The following is a 17,035-nucleotide window of genomic DNA, read 5'->3' on the forward strand; positions in this document are numbered from 1 at the left end:
TTCTTTATAAGAAAAATTAATGGCATTCACTGTTTGTTTTTTTTCAGGGGAAGATTCGCCCTAAGCTAACATCTGTTGCCAATCTTCCTCCTTTTTCTTCCTTTTTTCCCCCATAGAGCCCCAGTACATAGTTGTGTATAGTTGTAAGTTCTTTTTGTTCTTCTGTGTGAGCCTCTGCCACAGCATGGCTACTGACAGACGAGTGGTGTGGTTCCGAGCCCGGTAACCCAACCCAGGTTGCCTAAGTGGAGTGCACCGCACTTTAACTGCTGGGTCCACTTATGTGTTAATTAACTCAGCTCATAACTTTCGCAAATTAAATTCCCCTAAACATTTACACACAGTTTACAAAATGTTTGTTTAATTTTTAAAAAACACTTCAGGGCCGGCCCGGTGACTTAGTGGTTAAGTGGGCGCACTCCGCTACTGGCGGCCCGGGTTCGGATCCTGGGCGCGCACTGAAGCACTGCTTTTCCAGCCATGTTGAGGCCGCGTCCCACAGACAGCAGCTAGAAGGATGTGCAACTATGACGTACAACTATCTACTGGGGCTTTGGGGGGAAAAAAAAAGGAGGAGGATTGGCAATAGATGTTAGCTCAGAGCCGGTCTTCCTCAGCAAAAAGGGGAGGATTAGCATGGATGTTAGCTCAGGGCTGATCTTCCTCACAAAAAACAAACAAACAAACAAAAAAAAACCACTTCAGATTATAATCGCAAATGCAAAATATTTGAGTCGCTTCACAGAATCTCATGGTTCTAATTAATTAAAACTTATTCATGTAATAATAGATCGATTCTGTTAAGCATGCCCTGCAGAGTGGTCTGCGTCCAGCATGGCACGTGGACACACATGGAGCATGTTTTATTCTGGTCATTAGATCCTTACAGAAGTCACACATCAGGCTCTGAGCAGCTGGTCAGTGAAAGGTTTATGAGCTGGGAAGTCTCCCCTGACCCCTCCATGAGAAAGAGAGTGGGGACCCACAGCGTGCCATATCTCTCTCCTAAGAAGCCTCCCCCCCCGGCCTTGCCCCTCACTCCAAGGTCAGGGGGGTTGGTAGACGTGGTCAGTGATGGCAAAACTGGTTTTGGAGCCACTTTGCCTGTCCTGCAAAGGCAGCCTAGTCCCTGAATTTGGCACGTGGGAAGCTTGGCATCTACCATCATTTTTATTTCTCTTGGCCTTGAGTGGTCCAGCTGAAATGGAGACAGCCATTTTAACAGTTTATGCACACTTGCGTAAACACAATTTCTACAAACTATTTTACCTACCAAGTTTGCCTCTTCTGGAATTGCGGAATCACCCAACCCAGCGGAGCACTGTTTCTTTTTTGGGCACACGATGGCCACCAGGGTTGGGGACCTGGGGGCCTTCAGAGACGTGGATCCCAAGTTGCAGGTCTCTTGCCACGGGTCTTTGATATCAGAAAGGTTGCACTGATCGTGCTATATGGTATTTGCAGCCTGTTTTTGCTCTGTACATCATGGGAAACTCTTCAGTTTTTCCTTTTTCATTAGTGCATTTTAGATCCAGTTTATGTGATCTTTGCCTATTCCAAGATCATGAAGATCTGTTTTCTTTTCTAAGAGTTTTGTTGTCTTCTCTTTCACATTTAGATCTGTGGTCCATCTGGAATTGATCTGGTATGGTGTGAGGTAGGGGTCAAGAAACTTCTTTTTCCATTTGGAGACTCAATTGACCCAGCACTGCTTATTGAAATCTTTATTCATTACATAATTTTCTTTTTCTTTTTTTTCACACAATTATTTTTAAATGCTTACTATGTATCAGGTCGTGGGTTTACATGGGCAAAGCAAAGTCCTTGTCTTCACAGAGCTCATGTTCTAGTGAGGGTGCAGACAAACAGTAAACAAGGTGAAAAACATATCAAGGATGGATGAATGCTGGGATAAAAAATAAGTCAGAGAAAGAGGATATACTATAAAGTATATAACCAGTCTTCTATTACAGGTCACTTGGGCTGTGCCCAGTGTTTTGCTATTATAAATAGCATTACCGTGGGCATCTTTAAAACAAGTCCTTGGGAATATTTCTGACTATTTCCTTATAATAAACGTATAGATAGGGACTAATGCATCAAGGAATATGATCTTCTTGGGCTTTGATACATATGTCCAAGTTGCCCTCCAGAAGAGCTTACCAGTTTACACTCTCTCCAGTGCCCAGTGTTGGAGGGAGCTAAGTTGCCTGGTTTCGGTGATTGTTAGGGGAGCATTTGGGGGCATTTTTTACTGCAGCATAAATATACGAGTCCACTCCCATCTCCACACCTCTGCCTGCAGTATTTATTTCTGTTGTAGTACCCTTCCTCCTTCCTCTCAACCCAAGTCCCAGCCAATTTTCGCATCACTCTGACCTCTCCCATCGTGGCACTCAATTATGTCTTCATACTGTTTCATTATCTATTTATTTCAAGGGAGTTGACATCTTGTGTTCCTAGATTACTTTTCCAAGTACTCGGGAAAGGTTATACTTCCCAGAGCGCATAGCGAAGTGTAACACACATAACAAGCATGTGATAAAGTCGTGGTCAGATGGTGCCTGTCAGAACCGGGAGCTCACTTATCCATAAACGCCAGCAGGTAGTATTTGTCCCACTTGGATGAGACAGTCTGGTCTCCGCAACTACACACACGTGGAATGCTTCAGAACCCAGCACAGACTTTCCTGAGGACTTGGGGAGGCACCGACAGCTGGAGCTGACTGGTCAACCCACAGGGACTTTTAGCAAAAAGGTTTCTACTGGAAACAAAATCGAAATTGCTGCTGCCTGAGGTTGTGATGACACCATTTGTTCCTTTCCTGCGACAGCCACCAAGAGGGCCCAGGCCACCAGGGGGAGCCTGCTGCACATCCCCTATGGACACAGGGAAGGAGAGAGACTGGACATCTACTTTCCTGAGGAAGAGTCTGAGGGTGAGCGGACAGGGCGGTGGTCCCTCAGCAGAGCGCGGCTGGACGCCCTGCTGCAGCCCATGCCTCCTCTGTTTCTCTTACAGCTTTGCCCTTCTTTGTGTTTTTTCATGGAGGATACTGGCAGAGCGGAAGGTGAGCCTGGGAATTTGGATGAATTGAGAAAAAGGAAGATGTTATCTTTCCCTGGGGTATTAGTTTCCTGTGGCTGCTGCAACATATTACACAAACGTGTGGCTTACAACAACAGAAATGTATTCTCTCCGGGTTCTGGAGGCCGGAGATCTGAGATCCAGGTGTTGGCAGGGCCCCACTCCCTCCAAAAGCTCTCAGGGGGAACCCATTCTTGCCTCTTCCCGCTGCTGGTGGGTCTGTCTTCCTTGCCTTGTGGCCGCGTTACCTCAGTCTCAGCGTTCATCGTTACCTGGTCTTCTTTGTGTGTCTGTGTCTCCAATCTCCCTCTCCTTTCTCTAACACTGTCACCAGTCATTGCATTTAGGACCCATCCTAAATCCAGGATGATCTCATCTCGAGATTCTTAATTACATCTGCAAAGACCCTATTTCCAAATAAGGTCACATTCACAGATACTGGGGGTTAGGATTTGCACGTCTCTTTTGGGAGGGCACTATTCGACCCACTGTACCTGGTGAGAAGCGTCTTCAGTCTACTCTGTAATCAAAGGGAAAGCCACAGTGACCCACTATCCCAGTTTTCTCGGGACTGAGGGATTTCCAGGATATGGGGCTTTCAGTGGTGAAAAAGAGAGAGTCCTGGGGAAACCGAGACAGCTAGCCACCCTGAGATGAGCAGAGAGGTATTCAGGATCTTCAAGGACTCTGTTTTCCCTAGGATCTTACTAAACAGTTGCCTGTTGTGGGATCCACACCCTTCAAGTATATTCGTCCTCATTTACTACACCTGTGCCCTTTGGCATGCAAAGCTTTCTACATGTCTGATCACCTTCAATTCTCAAACACAGCACCCTAAGAGAAGAAACATAATTTTCTCTATTATACAGATGAGGAAACCAGGTTTAGAGGTTAAATAAAGTCCCCAGGGCCCCAAAGCTAGCATGTGATGTGGTAAGGACAGAGTCTACCTTCTTCCCCATACTGCACTGGGTCAGGGAGGGGCCATGCTGGGGGTGGACAGGACACAGAAGCAGTAGTGGCCACGTTGCCTCCAGTTGTCACGTCTTTGTCTCTTTCTGCAGTAAAGACTCATCAGCCTTCATGGTCAGCCCACTGACAGCCAAGGGAGTGGCCGTAGTGGTAGTGGCTTATGACATTGCCCCCAAAGGTAATGAGGGTGGTCTTGTAGGTTCGAAGGCTGGTGGGCTTTGGAGGGGAGAGAGCCCGCGATGGATCCTGACCCAGCTTGTACTCTCTGTGCAGGCACCCTGGACCAGATGGTAGACCAGGTGACCCAGAGCATCGCCTTTGTCCAGAAGCGGTATCCGTGCAATGAGTGGGTATCACTGCAGGTTTTCCTTTTGTTGGACAACGCAGGGTGGGTGGCCAGTGGATTCAGCCCCTTGGATGCAGCCCAGCTGCCCCTTCTGGCCTGTGGAGCAGAAGGCAAATTGGGACTCCTTGATACTGGCCTGATGCTTTGAGGAAACTGAATTCAAGTGTGGCCCTCTGCTCTGACCCATCCTAGGGGAATTTACCTGTGTGGACACTCAGCTGGGGCCCACCTGGCCGCCATGATGCTCCTGGCCAACTGGACCAAGCATGGAGTCACGCCCAACCTCAAAGGTTTCTGTGGGGACTGCAGCCTGGCCGGGCAGCCTTTACCCTCCCCTTGATGGGCCTGGGGGTCTGCACCAGCTGCTCAAAATCCCAACAGGTGCGAGTGGCTTGACCTGGGGACGTTGAGCCCTGAGAGCTGGGCCTGCTTTGCTTCCTCTCCGCCCCTACCCTGGTCTTGTCCCTCTGACCCTGGAGGCTGGGCTGGCTCCATCCTGTCCCCACTGAGCCTGCTTCAGGCCTGGCCTGGTGGGGCACTGGTTCTACCTGAAGCCTGGCCCTGTGACTGTTCTTCACCTTCACAGGCTTTCTCCTGGTAAGTGGCATCTACGACCTGGAGCCCATTGTGCACACCTCTCAGAACGCTGCTCTCCTCATGTCCCTGTGAGTCACTTGTCCCCCACCTCCTCCAGCTGGCCTGGAACCTGTGGGGGAAGGCTGGGGTGAAGCAAAGGCTTCTCTCTGTCCTGACCCTGCTCTCTGATGCCCACTGCCTGCACCAGGGAGGACGCTCAGAGGAACAGCCCCCAGCGGCACCTGGAGGTGGCCCTGACACAGCCTGTGGATCCAGCCTGCCACATCCTGGTGATTGTGGGCCAACATGACACCCCTGAATACCACCGACAGTCAAGGGAGTTTTATCAGGTACCCCCAGCACCCTGCTTTTGGCCAGAGGTCAAAGGTCATGCAATCTCATTTTATTCCCCTGTGTTTTACCCAAATGGACCCCAAGACTGTCAGTCTTTCATTCAACAATTACTTAGTGAGCACCTGGCCTGTGCAGGTATGACGCGAGAGTCCCTGTCCTCTCCGGCAACCTCATGCTTCCTTTTCCCTTGTCTCTCCTACCCAGACTCTGCACCGAGGAGGGTGGAAAGCCTCATTTGAAGAACTTGATGACGTGGATCACTTTGAGATCATTTGGAACCTAACCCAGAAGGACTATGTGCTCACCCAGGTGGGATGTGTCCCTTCACTGAAGATGCCGGGGGTCCTGTTGTAGCCCCTACACATAGGAGAGGTGGGTAGGCGGGGAGCAGAGGAGCCACTCGGCTGGCTCTTGGGCATCCAGGAGGCTGCGGGACCTGACGATAGGGATCGAGTGCCGCACTTGCCTCCTATCCTTCACCTCCCTGATACAGCCCCAGGTGAGCCTCAGAGTCTGGTCCTGGGCACACAGGTGGGATCTGCAGGGGGCTGTGGTGCGGATGGGAGAGGCAGGGACAAGAAGTATTCGCCTGTCCGTGTGTAAGCACAAAAGCAAAAGCCAGCTCCATATGGGAAAGGATGGACAGATTTGATTGCATAAATTTTTATTATGATTTTAACATGGAAAAGCCTTTTATAAGTTAAAGGATAAATTGGGAAAAATATTTGCCACAGACCCGGTAGATAGAGTTACTACTTTTTTTCTCTTTTTCTCAGAAAGTGGGCACTCTGTTAGCTTCACTTTTTAATCAGCTGCCACCTCGGTGGGGCTTTTGTGGCATTTGGTTTTGATTCATGTAGTTAATATCCTTACTATATAAAGAGCACCTTCAAATCAATAAGAACAGTTCTTATTTCTCTTTAGGAACAGAAATAAATAGAAAAAATGGAAAAAAAGTAAGAAACAATTTAAAAAGAAATTTAATCTTCCCCCAGTAAACATGGGGGAAGATTAAACTGCATTAGTAATCGCGGAAATGTAACTGAAAATGACAGTGCTTTCCCACCTCTCCTTGGAAATGTTGTAATTATGCCCAGTGCTGGTGAAGAGGTGTTAAAAGGAGTCCTCTCCAGTTCTGCCAGTGGGAGCACATGTTGGCCCCACGTTTCAGGAGCACAGCCTAGCAATATGGATCCAAACCCACTGACCCAGTAATTCTGCTGCTTGGAATTTGCCTCCAGGATAATCAAAGAAACACACAAAGATAGTCTCTGCAGCTTTATTAATGTTCAAACCTTAGAAACAACCTAAATGTCCAATGAGGTGAAATTATGATATAATCGGGTAATGAAACGAAGTTTGTGAAAATCAGTTAGGATGTGTCAAATTGATTTAGATGTGAGAGCAAAAACACAAGAAACAAGTGATCCAGTATTTTCCTGGTTTTAAATACACAGACAGCTAGACCCTTAGAGGCACATGTATGTACATGAAAAAAACCATTCACTAGGGATGTTACAAGTGCATTTTAAAAATTCATGTCCATATTTTCTACTACTAACATGTATTACTTTTTTTAACTGGGGAAAAAACAAACACCCATAAATGACATCTCTTAACAACCCAAGAAATAAATATTTTAGGTTTTGGGGGCCATGTGGTCTCTGACACCACTACTCAACTCTGCCGCTGTAGCTCAAAAGCTGCACAGACAGTCCATAAACGAATGAACATGGCTGTGCTCCAAGAGCACTGTATTTATGGATGCTGAAATTTGAATTTTATATAATTTTTACATGTCATGACAAGATATGCTTTTTTTTTATTTGTTTTCCAACCGTTTAAAAACGTAAAGCCATCCTTAGTTCGTGGGTCATCCAAAAGCAGGCCTCGAGCCGGAGGTAAGTCTGCGTGTGGTTGGGAGATTTATTGGAACATTTCCAATGAGAGATGGGAGAGCGCTCATTTTAAGTGACATTTCTGTGATCGCTAATGCAGCCTGTTTCTTTAACCAAATTCCTCCCGAGAGGTCCTCATAAGAGCCTTCTGTATCTTTTCTTCCTGCTGCAGATGATTTTGAAAACCATCTTCCAGGAGTCCTGACAGACCTGCACCCTCGCTGGTGTGCACCCGATCGTGAAGCTTCTGCAAAGACCGTGACTGCTTCCTCTTCCCACCAGCCCTCGGCTTTCCCCCGCGCCCAAAGTGCCTTCGTTTGTCCACCCGCCCCAGCAAGAGGCCATTCTTCTCACAGCCCTGGACACGAGTGCAAATCTCCACGGCATTTCCTGGCCTGGATCGAGCAGGCTCCAGGGGAGGTCCAGCCCAGGTCAACGCTGTGTGATGCCCAAGCCTGCTGAGAGGGCGTGACAAAAATGACAGCTTCTGACCACACGTGGACTTACCTCTGGCTCGATGCCCATTTTTGTATGACCTACAAGTTAAGAATGTTTATGTTTATGTTTTTAAACAGTAGAAAAAAAATCAAAAAAGAATATTATTGCGTGACATGTAAAAATTACATAAAATTCAAATTTCAGCATCTATAAATAAAGTTTTATCGGAGCACAGCCACGTTCATTTGTTTACAAGTTGTCCGTGCTGGCTTTTGAGCTAGACCAGCAGAGTTGGGTAGTTGTGTCAGGGACAAATGACCCCCAGAACCTAAAATATCTCCTCTCTGGCTCTTTACAGATGCAGTTTGCCGACTCCTTTGTTACAGCTTCCAAACCAGTTTTTGTCCTGTGTGTTGCTTCACTTCTTTGTCTGCTCTGTCCTGGGCTCTGCCTGACGTTTGGATCCGTCCCTGAAGGCCTCGGGGCTAACACCTTGACCGTGAAGACAATGACATCCACAGGTAGGACATACTTCTGGCCTCTCCAGGGCTGTGTGCAGTTAATGCCCAAGGAGCCAGCTGTGCCCACCCACCTCCCTCCGCACCCCACCGCCCGTCTCCCTCACTCTGAGTAGCCAGCAGTTCAAGAATGATTAATTATAGTAAAAATAGGAAATAGCCTAAATATTCATCAGTCGGGAATAAATACCTCTAAGCAGCCGACCACCATGTAGCCATTAGAAAGAGACCTATGTTTAGATCTCCAAGACATATTGTTACATGACAAAAAGCAAGATGCTCAATGACACGGTATAGGACCATGTCAATGACCTTACGTAACACTCACTCACAAAACGACACGCGTGAGTGTGTGCACAGTGCGTGTGAATGCAGAGAAAAGGTTGCGGAGGATCCACACCTGATGCCTCTGCTCCTCCCTGGGGGGAGTGGAGTTGGGAACACATGGAGGGGTGTTGGCTTTATCTGGATTCTTTGAATCTTTTAGGATAAGAATGGAATGAGTATTTAAATGTACTGTGTAATTTGAAACATTAAAATATTCAAAAATCTTCAGGATGCAGGCAAGTGAGAATGACATTATAGATGTAACTTGAATCCATTCTAGAGTTTTAAAGGAAATGACCCACAAACTGTAGGACTTCATTTAATATTTGTAACAAATTCCTTGTGAGGCACCTCACAGCTGCTGGCGGGAAACCCATGTTGTCACCACACCTGGCTGAGAATTGCTCCCTTAGGTTGTGCCCTTTTAAGGCACAATGCCTTAAGGCAAGCAAAAGAGAACAAAAAAGTGTCACCCGCCGTGTGATCCTATTTTCATTTAAGAAGGATACATAGACATATATATGGGCACAGGACAGTCTGTATGTAGATATCTATAGATATAGAAAAAAAGACTGGAAGGATGTACACATGTAACGGCAGTTAACCTGCAGGGTGAAATTGTGGGCAATTTAAATTTTCTTCCTTTATCTAATATAAATTTTTATATTGCTATAAAGATTTTAATATAAAAGTTACATTTAATAGACTACGTTAGATAACTGTATCAATGTTAAATTTCCTGATTTTGACAACTGTGCTGTGGTTATATGAGAAAATGAAGTATTTAAGGATAAAGAGGCATAACACCTTCAACTTACTCTTAAATGGTTCAGGTAAAAAGATATACATACATACATACATATGTACGTGTGCGTGTGTGTTTAAATGGCAGATGCTCAAGGCCCTTATTTGGCCCTCGGTATCCCCGGGTGCCCCATCTCCCGATTCAGCCAACCTCAGATCACGTCCTATGTTTACAATTCGTGGTTGGTTGAATCTGCGGGTGGGGAACAGTGGTTGGGTGAATCGGCAGATGGGGCACCCGGGGATACCCAGGGCCGGCTGTTGTCTCCATAGACATATGGAGAGAGAGAATGAGAGTGAGGAAACAGAAAACAAATGGGGAAAATGTAAAGCAGTTAGAATATCTGCGTAAAAGGTACATGAGTATTCCTTGCACTATTCTTGCAACTTTTCTTTAATTTAAAATGACAAAACAGGGGCTGGCCCCGTGGCTTACCGGTTAAGTGCGCGCGCTCCGCTACTGGCGGCCCGGGTTCGGATCCTGGGCGTGCACCGACGCACCGCTTCTCCGGCCATGCTGAGGCCACGTCCCGCATACAGCAACTAGAAGGATGTGCAACTATGACGTACAACTATCTACTGGGGCTTTGGGGGAGAAAAAAAAAGAGGAGGATTGGCAATAGATGTTAGCTCAGAGCTGGTCTTCCTCACAAAAAAAAAAAAAAAAAGAACAGAAGTCAGCAGGCCACGTGGGGCTGGAGGACTAATGAGGCCTCTATATTTCTGGCCTGCGGATGTGAGAGGCACCGTCCCTCCCCTCCACCCACCCCTGCAGCTCGGAATCTGACTTCAGAACACTCTGTTCCCATACAGACAGAGGACACACAGATTTTTTTTCCCTGTAGGCTGCAGGATTGACCGTTGCTGGGACACCTGCTTTGAGGAGGGAAAGGGAGAGTTTGCCCTGGGGTCAGGCCCCACACCCCTTCACCTGGTCTTTCCCTTTCTCCTGTAGGTTTGTGACATGGGGGCTCTGCCCCTGGTCCCACTGGAAGGCAGCATCCAGGCCCACCAGGTCTGGGTCAGCGATGTCCTGAGGGACTCAGAGCTCCTTTTTTCCCTGTCCCTTAGCCCTTCAAGCCCGTTTGGGGTTTCCTGTGTGGTGTCAGAGCCCTAAGCAACTCTCCCTTCTGACTTAGTGGAGCAGTTGAGGGCGCCTCAGCCCCCTTTGGTTGCCTAGCGCTGAGCAGCTGCTCATGGATCTGTTTCTGGAGCCTGGTTTCCATCCCTGACTTCCTGTCCTTTCCAGACTTCTGCCAGCAGCCCCGGGTCTCCATTTATTCACACGGAAAAGAATCTGGCCGGAGCAGGAATAGGCAGGCAGAACCGAGACTGTGGAGACAGGTCCTAGCACATAAGAGAGGTCAGTATGTGACAAAGGTGGTGTTTCAAACCCATTGTGCAAAGCTGTTTATTGAATAAACGGTGTGGGGGCAACTGGCCAGATCTTGGAAAACATAAATTTGAACCCCTTTCACACCCCTTCTGTTGACACACGTCTGGAGGGGTCAAGACTTCAAATAAAAACCCAAACCAGAAGAAATCTTCAATGACTATTTTTTATAAATCATCTCAGAGTGGAACAAGCCTTTCTAAGCATGGCAAAAACAAGAGACAAAAGAAACCAACCAGAAATAGAGAACAAAAGTCAGAAATAAAATGAGCAATACATATGACTGCATAAAAATTTAAAACTGGGGCCAGCCCCGTGGCTGAGTGGTTCAAGTTCTGTGCACTCCGCTTCAGCAGCCCAGGTCCGCGGGTTTGGGGGCAGACCTGCACCACTCGTCAGCTATACTGTGGAGGTGTCCCACATACAAAATAGGGGAAGATGGGCACAAATGTTAGCTCAGGGCGAATCTTCCTCAAGCAAAAAAAAAGAGAAAGATTGCCAACGGATGTTAGCTCAGGGCGAGTCTTCCTCACACACACACAAATTTAAAACTTCTGTAAGGAAAAAAACATACCACATAGTCAAAAGACAACCAACAAACTGGGTTGGGGGGTGGGGGACAGGACAAATGAAGTGAAATCCCTTATGTGTAAATGAAGTAAAGTCCCTTATGTGTAAAAACTCTCATCAAGCAATAGGAAAAATATCAGTAATCCGGCAGAAAAATGGGCAAAGACATTGTAGAAGAGGAAGAACTATTCCTCTACCTTTTAGGTCCTTCTGGCTGGTCTAAGAATTAAAGTGACATGAGACAGAACAGCAGGAGAAAATCAAGCAAAGTTTAATAACATGTATACATGAGAGAAACCCAGGAAATCTGAGTAACTTACCAAAATGCCAGAAGCCACCACTTTAAATACCATCTTCAGCTAAAGACATAGGAGGATGTTGGGGGTAGCGGTTTGGGACTTCAAAGGGGAGGAAAGCAATATACATGGAGATGGGAAAGCAAATGTTTGATAAACAAATATTTGCTGGGCCATCTATACACAATGCGACCTGAGAGAGAACTTTGATAAAAATGGGCATGCTAGTGCCTTCCTGTCTAGCACACCTAGTTTATAATATGCTATAGTTATCTTATGGTATTAGCTCCTTCCTGGGACAGACTTTCTATTTTAATTATTTTAGGCAGTTAGGGGGAAGGTCAAAGTTTCTTTCAGAGTCTTTGGTTCTTAAAAATAATCAATGCAGGGACCGGCCTGGTGGCGTAGTGGTTAAGTTCGCACACTCTGCTTTGGCAGCCCAAGATGGGCAGGTTCGGATCCTGGGCTCAGACCTATGCACTACTTATCAAGCCTTGCTGCGGCGGGCATCCCATATAAAGTAGAGGAAGATGGGCACGGATGTTAGCCCAGGGCCAATCTTCCTCAGCAAAAAGAGGAAGACTGGCAACAGATGTTAGCTCAGGGCTAATCTTCCTCACCAAAAATCATCATCATCATCATCATCATCATCATCATCATCATCATCATCAATGCAAAGACACATTTTGGGGTGGCAAATTCTGATCCCCCACAACATGAATGAGCAATTCACAGAAAAGAAATTTAAGTGACTAATCAACTGGAGAAGAAATTATCAGCCTCTCTTTTAAATAACTAGAGACAACTTAAAACAAGCACATGCTGTTTTGCTTTCTCAGATGGGCAAAGGTCAAAATGTTTGACGTCACCCAGTGTAGTGGAAAAACAAGACCTCTCAGGAGGTCAGAGAAAGTGACCTGACCTCTCACGTGGATCAGGGAGACCTTTGACCCTGAAGACTCAGCAACCAATAGAACCGACACAGCCTTACCCTCCCTGCCACCCCTGTGTGTTTGTTAATTTCTCTGTGTTTTTCTCTCCCTCATTTTCTCTCCCCTCTCTGTTTCTCAAAATTGCTCACAATTTTCTTGTGAGTTAAGCTGAGAAATAAATCCAGGATAACTTATCCAATTCATAGTGATTGTTATGGTAGAAACGAACAAAACAAAATTAATTTGACAATGGCTAAAACTGCACACGGTAAATGTTTTTACTAAGACTGATATGAGCCTCAAGGTTTTTTAGCTACTAAATTTAGATGTTAAAATTTTACCTCAGACAATTGGAACTTGGTAGAAATAATGTAGAAGGTCAAAATGGCAGAAGCTATTATTGGTAAAATTTGATATAGCTAAAAGCTGATCTAGGAATTAAATATCTGTTACAAAATCTTATGGAGAATGAGGAGTTAGTATTTAATGGGTAGACTTTCAGTTGGGGAAGATAACAAAGTTCTGGAGATGGATGGGTGGTGATGGTTGTGTTACCGCCCAAGGTGGGTCGTCTGTCCACTGCGACACATGCTAATAGTCAAGAGGCAAGGAGGTAGGAGACAAAGGGTTTTATTACAGCTTGCTAGCAAGGAGGAAGATGGCTGACCAGTGTCCGAGAGAACCAGCTTACAGAACAAAGACTACAGGCCAGTTATATAGGGGGCTGGTCTCCGGGTGGGGGAGGCATCTGGTCTCTGGGTGGGGGCATCCATCTGGTCTTAGTTCCTGATAATCTTTTGTTTTACTGGATGTGCATCAGAGATCAAAGCAATGCCCTATACTCATACCTTTCAGTTGTCATTGATGATGGTTATCAGCATAGACACTCTGCCTGGGGATCATCACATTCCTAAGGAACTCAAAAGAACAAAGTTAGCATCTTATCCCAGCTGAGAGAGGCCATAAAATCTACAGAGCATGTATATCTCCTGGAGGGTGCATATCCAGCTGGGTTGGTTAATCAGGTTATTCAAAGTTATAATATGGTTTCTTTTCTACAATGTGGCTTCCCTTATGTCAGCCTTGTGGTGAGCTGGTATCAGTTGCACAACAACTCAAATGTGCTTAATGTCACTGAGCTGTATACTTAAAAATGGTTAAAATGGTAAATTTTATGTAATGTATATTTTACCATATATAATTGTATATATATAAGAAAAATAATGGTCTAGGAAAATAACGTAGACATTCCAAATACTTCAGCATAATTATACCTCTTTCAATTACCATAGAAACTGAAAGTAACCAAAGCCCAAAATGTTGAGATTTCTCTGCATATGCAATGTTATAATGTATACTAATTTTATAATATATATCTTATCCATGTTATGTATGTTACTCTTGTATATGATAAAAATGCAAGTAATAATAATTGTTTTAAATCTTATGGAAAAGACCTAAGCAGCTGAAGTTGTCACTAACATATAAATTTTAATGGAAAAAAGTCAGAACTTGTTTATGCCAAATAGAAAATGAATCATAGAAATACATTGGCTTAATGGAGTTTGTTCTAGAAGATATATTTTTTCAATGTGACAATAAATTTTCACATATTGAGGTATATGGGATAGCTATTCTGGTTTAAAACTAATTCTTCTTGAACTAAAGAAGCCTGACTTACAGCCTATCAAACATGTATTGTACATCTGCTTTAACCATTAAAGTAAAGAACGCATTAAACATTATCTCAAAGTAAAAGAGTGCAGTCTATAAGATAAGAATTCATACTTCCCCTCCTAAAACGCCAGTATCAGTAACTCTTGAAGATGTTCCCTTTCCCCAACACCAGGGTCATGTTGACCTGCTAATCTGCAACTGAACAGCTCTTTGAAACTTTGATGAATGTGTATCCTGGGCATGTTTGATGTATGTTCTTTGTTCTAAAAAGATATAAAACTGTACTGAAAACCATGCTTCTCCGGAAAGCTTTCTTCCTTCGTGGAGACTGCCTTCCTGGGTTATAATCCGCAGCTTGGCTCAAGTAAAGGTTACTTTACTTATCTGTCTTATCTATAGAATGGTTGTAGGTTACATTGCATCCACAAATGAATGTCATCGATATTGGTAGAACTCTGATTAAAATGTCCTAGGATGAAAGAGGCAGGGTCAACATCTACTGGGATGGGACAAGATGGCAGAGCAAACTGTGTTACACTCTGCTGATTGAGAGGGTGATTGGCTGTATACAAAAATTTTGCAAAGGGGCACATACACTATCCCAGCAATCCTGCTTGTAGATGTTTATCCTATAGGTATAGCTGCACACATGTGTGTGCCTCATGCTGCAGTACAATTCATAACAGCAAAGAAACCTGGAGACACCCAATGGGAAACTGGTTAATGAGAATCAGGGTAGACCATCCAATAAGTACCATGCAGATATTACAAAAGGGGGTGGGTCTCTGTGTGCTGATAAAGCCGAGATGTGCTGTTAGCTGATAAGGCAGGGTGCCACATCTGGAAGGATATATAGAAACTGCTAATAAGTTTCCTTCTGGGGAGTAAAGTCTCGGGGAGGGGAGAAGACTTCCTTTTCATTGCACTGTGTTTGCTTTTACAATGTTGATGTGTTACTATCATAATAAAGGAGAAACGTGTTCACAAAAGGTTTGGTCAGACTAGATGGCCTGTAAAGTAATATCTAGCACTGATGTTTTATGATCTCAAAACAATTTTGTTTGATCATCACAGTATTGATCAGAATTTGTTGCGAACTATTTGAAAATCCAGAGAGTTCACATAAACATGCAAATTTGCCTTTGTGATAAATATATATTTTGGTCTTTGTCCCCAGTTCCTGGCACAGAGCTCCTAAAACTTTTGGGCTCTCCAGAGCGATAGGAGCATCTTTTGTTCTAATGAGTCAGTTCTTGGTGGGCCCAGATAGCTTTAGGACCAAGCCTTGATTAGAAGCTTGGAGCTTTCAGCCATACCTCCTAACCTCCGGGAAGGGGAGAGGGGCTGGAGAGTATTGAATTAATCACCAGTGGCTAATGATTTAACCAATCAAGCCTATGAAACCTCCATAAACATCCCTAAAGGATGAGATTTGGAGAGTTGGAAGGGTCCCTGGAGGGCTGGGACATCTGCATCAGGCTAATCCTCCAGCCACATAGCCCTGCTCAGGGCCCAGCCTGGCCGAGTCTACAAGCAGGTGCTTGCTCCCCTGGACTTCCCTTTTCTATTATCTGGGCCGATTACCCTGTGCTGTCCACTTGGAGTCACATTCCAATCCCACCTCCCTAAGATGACACCCAGGTCTACTGGAGAGATGGCAGTGGGCAGTGTTTCCACAGTCGTCACCTCTGTTGACCCCCACTCCCTCCTCCGTTTCTGGTGGACTTCACCAGTTGGGCAATGAAGGCAGCCCCTCTCCCCAGGATTTAGGAGGCACTTCAGTGTGTTGGTCTCGGTTCCGTGTGAGTTCTCATCCAATAGTCACAGCCAGGCCTTTTTTAAGGCTGTCCCCCTCCCAGGGGACTTAATGTGCTGTCTTTGGTACAGCAATATTCCTGCTGATGGAAAAGGTGGAGAAAAGGGGTTTTTCCATAGTTCTGAGTGATTCAAGTTCCAGTTTACATCTGAGGAAATTGGGGCTCAGAGAGGCCAGGTAACTTGCCCTGGTGGAAGAAGTGGAAGGAATACGTCCACCAGATTATTGCCAATATCCATGGTCCATGTGCACAGACTTAGGACTCTGTTTTCTATGTAAGCTGTGAAGTGATGTCTGCACATGACATGCTATCGTGGTGCCTGTGGTGTCACATGGTGGACCTCACCTGACTTATTTTCCGCCAGGCCGTCTGAACTTGGAACAGTATCTGCGGCATAGTGGGTCAACAATTAGAACTCACTCAATGAATGAACGAGTATGTAGTTAGGCCTCAGTAAATACAGAATTTTGTCCTCACATGAGCTAGCTGGAGTGTTGGAGGCCTGGGGTGGGAGGTAGACAAGCCAGGTTTTATTTATTTTTTTTGTGAGGAAGCTCAGCCCTCAGCTAACATCCATGCCAATCCTCCTCTTTTTGCTGAGGAAGACTGGCCCTGGGCTAACATCCATGCCCATCTTCCTCCACTTTATATGGGACGCCGCCACAGCATGGCCTGACAAGCAGTGCCTCTGTGCACGCCCGGGATCTGAACCTGGGCAGCCAGCAGCAGAGCGCGCACACTTAACCACTAAGCCAGGGGGCTGGCCCCGACAAGCCGAGTTTTAGGTCTGCTCCGATGCCCATGTAACCTCTATGGACATCACTTAATGCTGCACAGACCTGAGTATTCTCATCTGTAAAATTGCAAGTTGCAACACACAAAACAGATAAAGGATGTATATATATATAAAGAACTCCTAAAAATTGATAAGAAAAGAAAGGAACAACTCAGTAGATAAGTGTGTCAAAGTACACTTGGCAAAAATTTAAATATCTGGTGGGGGCAAGGAAACAGGCACGGCCATCGGGA

At 45.5% G+C, this 17,035-nt stretch overlaps 1 protein-coding gene across 2 annotated transcripts in view; it reads left to right on the forward strand.

Annotated features, from left to right (window-relative positions):
• AFMID (arylformamidase) overlaps positions 1-7,906 on the forward strand; it is a 21,274-nt gene extending 13,368 nt beyond the window's left edge. For both annotated transcript variants that reach the window (XM_058561759.1, XM_058561760.1), the window contains 9 exons: positions 2,835-2,939; positions 3,023-3,071; positions 4,153-4,238; positions 4,334-4,406; positions 4,599-4,696; positions 4,993-5,071; positions 5,191-5,332; positions 5,541-5,645; positions 7,407-7,906. In XM_058561759.1, the coding sequence (XP_058417742.1) occupies positions 2,835-2,939; positions 3,023-3,071; positions 4,153-4,238; positions 4,334-4,406; positions 4,599-4,696; positions 4,993-5,071; positions 5,191-5,332; positions 5,541-5,645; positions 7,407-7,439 (770 nt within the window). In that variant the 3' untranslated portion in view covers positions 7,440-7,906. The remainder of the gene's footprint in view (positions 1-2,834; positions 2,940-3,022; positions 3,072-4,152; positions 4,239-4,333; positions 4,407-4,598; positions 4,697-4,992; positions 5,072-5,190; positions 5,333-5,540; positions 5,646-7,406) is intronic.
• Positions 7,907-17,035: the final 9,129 nt, after the last annotated feature.

The sequence above is a fragment of the Diceros bicornis genome, chromosome 18 (assembly GCF_020826845.1).
Source record: "Diceros bicornis minor isolate mBicDic1 chromosome 18, mDicBic1.mat.cur, whole genome shotgun sequence".
NCBI lineage: Eukaryota > Metazoa > Chordata > Mammalia > Perissodactyla > Rhinocerotidae > Diceros > Diceros bicornis.